Below are 5506 nucleotides of genomic sequence, written 5' to 3'. Positions count from 1 at the left end.
TATCAGACGAAAAATACTCGACAGCGAAGAAATGAGCAAACAAGTGAGCGCATGTATTTTATACTACCGCCATCAAATCCTATTGGCCACTGAGATACTGAAAGCTGATTGGCCCATGACATACTGCTCTCAATCCAGTACTAACTTAATGCTTCGAAGATATACAAATAAAGTATTTATTTTTAAGTATCTATAAAATAAAATAAATCTTTAAACTTTAATTGAAAGCAATAGAAATATATTGATTTACCATTTTAAATATTCATTACGCAAATAATAACAAAATTAACAGAAAAAAAACACACTCAAATTTTCTTTCATAACCAACATGAAGTAAGTGTGGATTACAGAGTTCTATCTACAGTTCTGATTGGATAATCTTCGAATGAGTTGATTGGCCATTACAATAATACAAGTTTTCGTGTTCTCATTTTGAATTTTTGAAACAGTTATTTCTAAAAACTTTCTATTACAGTATTTTGAATTAGCATATGAAAAAAGAAAAATTATCTCTAGAAAGTGGTATGAAAAAAAGGAATAATTCAAATACTTGATTTTCCTTTAATAACACTTAAATATTTAAATAAAGCATCTTATTTCACAAGTAACTAAAAACTGGGAAACTTAAATGTGTTTAAGTTATTAAATCAAGTTTTATTGATTTTAATATAATGTATACTAATTTATTATTCATTTTTAATCTTTAAATTGAATCCCTGAAAAAAAAATATTAATTTTAAAAGCAATTTCTATTCAAAATATAAATATAAATTCAAATAGAAATTTTATTAGATAATTCAAATTTTATTTACAGTAAACATTTAGTATTACTTTCTAATTAGTTGTATAGGCTTTATATTCACGAGCTATAATGAATTTATGTTGTACTAAGGTTTACCACATGGAAAATTACGAGCGGAGAACAAACACCCGAAAAAGTGAACATGAGGTTGTTTATTTGAACAGTTTGAAGTAAAAACAACAATCTTAAATTATTTTTAAAAAAAAGTGTTTATTGTTGTATTTTTCAATTACTTAATGTTTACTAATTCTTCGTGCTTTCTAGAAGACAGAATTTTTTTACTTTTAGTCAAAATAGAGGACGTCTTTCATATAGAATCCAAATAAATGATATATTCTACTTTTATATACTTTATGGTAATCCTAAAACAAGATAAAAAGCAGAAAATAATTTTATAATTAATCATGTTGAATATAATTCATCACTGTTAAATAATTATTAAATTGATACAAACTCTTCCTTACTAAACTCTTAGAAAAATTAAATGTTATTCAATGTAAGTAATATAGAGAGATTCACATTAAATCTATAATTTATGTAATTTTATAAAGTTTTTATTTCTACACTTTAATATACAAAGTTTTAGACTTGAATGTATTTTGCACAAAAATACAAATCCGAAATTGTAATGCAGTATAATTTTAAATCCAAAATTTACACCATGATTTAACATTAAAATTTTAAACTGTAACGGTTACTTGAAGCAAACAAAGACACACACATAACAGTATAATATGCTATATTCATTTTTATCTGAAAAATATAGGCAACTTACTGCTTTTCTTATGTTTAGATATTTCGCATGATGATTGCTATTCTTACTAATTCTAATTTAATCTAAAGCGATTAAAATGAATATATAATATACAAATTGTTATATATAATTTTCAAACTAACAAAATATTGAAACTAATAAATATCGCTCTTCCCTATTTTCATTGCATAGCAGCAACTTTTAGTGGTTGTGTAAACCTTGGTTATTATAGAATATCGTAAATAATTATATTTCTTAAATTACTTATCTTTAAATTTAAATTATTTATAAATGTTTCATCTTGATTATATCACATGTCTAAAAATACATTAGATCATAAAATTTATATTTAAGTTAAATGCACATGTAATATGAAATTTAAAGATCAAAATTCACTTAACAGATTATATATATATATATATCATTATAAAAGATGTAAGAATTAAACTATCAATAAATTTTTAAAATAATCTATTAAAATTTCATTATTTCATCTGATGCAAGTTTAAATCAATGGACGAACTCTCATTTACTTTCGTCTTGAAACCTGAATATTTTTGTTATTAGATCTTAGGTAAGCTGACTGTAACACTTACAATCCAATCGGGGACACATTTCGGAATCAGTGAAAATGGGTCTAAAATTGATTGAACTTTGGTTATTTTTTAAAATTTACTATTTTTTTAAAATCTAAATTAGTGATGTTATATCGACATCTTAATAAAATTGCTGTGTTCAAAGATTGATTCTACAATAAAGTATTAAAAACATGCAAAATTGGAGGTCTAGTCGCCATATCTTAAGGGAACTTCCTTTTCTTTTCTTATCTAATCTTTATCTAAATTGTAAACGAGAAAATACTCCGAAATCAGAAAAACACGAGATTATATTGTAAATCAATAAAGCTTTCATTAGCGTGACAAAAGCAAACAAAGTATTATTAATAACTCAAATTTGCAAACATTGTATCATTTTATTTTTGAATCATTCAATAAGCTTTAAATGTATATTCAATGATTAAAATTACATTTTAAAAACGATATATAATTAAGTATATAATAATGTACGGTATAGATTAAACACTTATAGTCTTTTGTAGTTAAATTAAAATTTCTTTAAAAGTTTTATAAACATTTTATTAGTTAATATATGTTCTTAATTAATTAAAATAATTTAAATCTAAAATTGTTGAACAAAAAGAACAAAGAATAATTTCAATTATACACGTTTAAAAATCGATACAAGACCGCAACCAACCTCATGCAATGTGATTGGTTACTGCACTCGCCAATGAAATGGCGCCGCTAGAAGCTTTCTAATACGTCCGTCTCGATTCTATAAGTACAACGACGTCCGTTTTCTCCTCATTTCTAAGTTTGCCGTTTAGTTGACGAACGACTGACAAGTGAATATGTCTGGACGCGGTAAAGGAGGTAAAGGTCTCGGAAAGGGAGGCGCTAAACGTCATCGTAAAGTTCTCCGCGATAACATCCAAGGTATCACCAAACCCGCCATTCGTCGTTTGGCTCGTCGTGGTGGTGTAAAACGTATCTCTGGTTTGATCTACGAAGAAACTAGAGGTGTATTGAAGGTGTTCTTGGAGAACGTCATCCGTGATGCCGTAACCTACACCGAACATGCTAAAAGGAAGACCGTTACTGCTATGGACGTTGTTTATGCTCTGAAACGTCAAGGAAGAACCCTCTACGGTTTTGGTGGTTAAAAAATGTCAACCGGATACAAAAGGCCCTTTTCAGGGCCAAGACATTCTGATAAAGGGTGGCCAAATGTGTTCTTTCAGACAATCTTTAAACATTACAAAAGTAAACTTTATAAAAATTGTTTTAATAAATTAAAAATTAAGGTATTGCTGAAATTCAATTATGTAATTATAAAGAACTGTTAAACTTTTGAAGTAATTATGTATCCATACACTATTTTAATATAAAATAAAATTGAATAAAACATTAATGGTTTTGTAAAGTAGAAATAGGCAAACCAAATAAACGAATTTCAGTTCGTGAAAGCCATTACACGTTCAATTGAGTTAAAATTCATTGACCTCGCATTATCGATTTTCTTCCCGCTTACAACAGAATTTTCAATCGAATAACGTACAGTACTACAGAAACTGGCAAAATGACCTTATGTAACTTTAAATGCTGAAAAGTAATTTCTATCGTCTGCTCTTGATTGGTCCATTTGAAAATGAGTCTCCATAGATAAACCTACCGCTACTATCAATTTTAACAAATATTCTTAAGACTAGTTTTTTTTAAAACATTTTATTTTATACATTTTACATATATAGTAGACATTATTTAAAAGAAAATATAGTTGTGAATAACTTACTCAAACCAAATAGATTTGATGTATTAAATTCAAGTAGCCTACATAGTCTAATTTTACATGATAGTTTTTCATTTCTTGAAAGAAAAAAAAATTCGCTAAATTATCACGTTAAACCAGCTTTATTTGAGTTTATTTTAATTCTGCTTTGATTTGGTAATTACTGTTAGTTAAGATAATTAAATAAATTTTATACCAATTTTAAATGTTTTATAATAAATCTATATTCATATTCATAACTGCTTCAAAATTTTATTTTCTTGAATTTTAACAAATTGCGTATCNTAAATGTTATTCAATGTAAGTAATATAGAGAGATTCACATTAAATCTATAATTTATGTAATTTTATAAAGTTTTTATTTCTACACTTTAATATACAAAGTTTTAGACTTGAATGTATTTTGCACAAAAATACAAATCCGAAATTGTAATGCAGTATAATTTTAAATCCAAAATTTACACCATGATTTAACATTAAAATTTTAAACTGTAACGGTTACTTGAAGCAAACAAAGACACACACATAACAGTATAATATGCTATATTCATTTTTATCTGAAAAATATAGGCAACTTACTGCTTTTCTTATGTTTAGATATTTCGCATGATGATTGCTATTCTTACTAATTCTAATTTAATCTAAAGCGATTAAAATGAATATATAATATACAAATTGTTATATATAATTTTCAAACTAACAAAATATTGAAACTAATAAATATCGCTCTTCCCTATTTTCATTGCATAGCAGCAACTTTTACCCCCGTATTCACCAACGCGAGTTAAACAGAGAGTTGACGAACTCGAGGTTAGATGTAACTCGAAGTCAGATTACGAGTTACTCTTCTTTCGTATTCAGATAAAAATTTAACTCTAGAGTTTCGCTACCCTAGAGTTAATATTTTAAAACAATCCTGCGTTCGAGATTAAACAAGTCTTCTTTCGTAAGGAGAGTTCTTATTGGTTGAAAGCAAACACGTGTATGAACCAGGGAGGAGACGAATAGAATAGAATAGAAACACGTGTAGAAAATGGCGGAAAGTGAAATGGAAAGCAGTGCACGCCGTAATTTTTCTAATTTTGAGAAGGAAATTCTACTTGAATTAGTCGAAAAATATAACTCGATCATTGAAAACAAGAAAACAAATGCGATTTCTTCCAAACAGAAGAGAGGCACATGGGAAGAACTAACAAAGGAATTCAATGGTATCCCGGGTGTCACCCTTAGAAAAACCAAACAGTTATTGGACTGTTATAAGAATTTAAAAAAGAAAGCCGTGAAAGAACAGGCACAAAAAAAGCCGAATTATTTAAAACAGGAGGAGGAAACCAATTCGTTCTAATAGGTTTCTTACGCTCTCTTTTGGCAAACGATATCGACATAGAAAGTCGTAATCGTCCAATTGTTCGAGGTCATTTCTTCTTGGAGAAATAATCCGCCGACTTCTTCGTTCCATACGATCTATATAATCTAAATATTTCAGATTTTCTAGCATCTCGGCTTCGTCTTCGTCGAATGTCGCCATTTTTCTCTGAAATAGACCGCTTTGCGCAGGCGTCAAACCTAGAGTTATCGTCTACTCGCCGATTTTCTAGAGT

General features: G+C 27.8%; 1 protein-coding gene across 1 annotated transcript; it reads left to right on the top strand.

Annotated features, from left to right (window-relative positions):
• Positions 1-2916: 2916 nt before the first annotated feature.
• Positions 2917-3750, top strand: LOC111616084 (histone H4). The gene has a single exon (XM_023357519.1). It carries the CDS (start codon positions 2968-2970, stop codon positions 3277-3279), a length of 312 nt encoding a protein of 103 aa, XP_023213287.1. The 5' UTR covers positions 2917-2967; the 3' UTR covers positions 3280-3750.
• Positions 3751-5506: the final 1756 nt, after the last annotated feature.

This window comes from Centruroides sculpturatus, unplaced genomic scaffold (assembly GCF_000671375.1).
Source record: "Centruroides sculpturatus isolate CEXI.00-Female unplaced genomic scaffold, Cexi_2.0 scaffold2118, whole genome shotgun sequence".
NCBI classification, from domain to species: Eukaryota; Metazoa; Arthropoda; class Arachnida; order Scorpiones; family Buthidae; genus Centruroides; species Centruroides sculpturatus.
Note: the sequence above shows the minus strand (reverse complement) of the source record. Positions and strands in the feature narration are given on the sequence as shown.

Coding starts and splice junctions, on each gene's coding strand:
- LOC111616084 (XM_023357519.1), top strand. CDS start 2,968: ATGTCTGGACGCGGTAAAGGAGGTAAAGGTCTCGGAAAGGGAGGCGCT.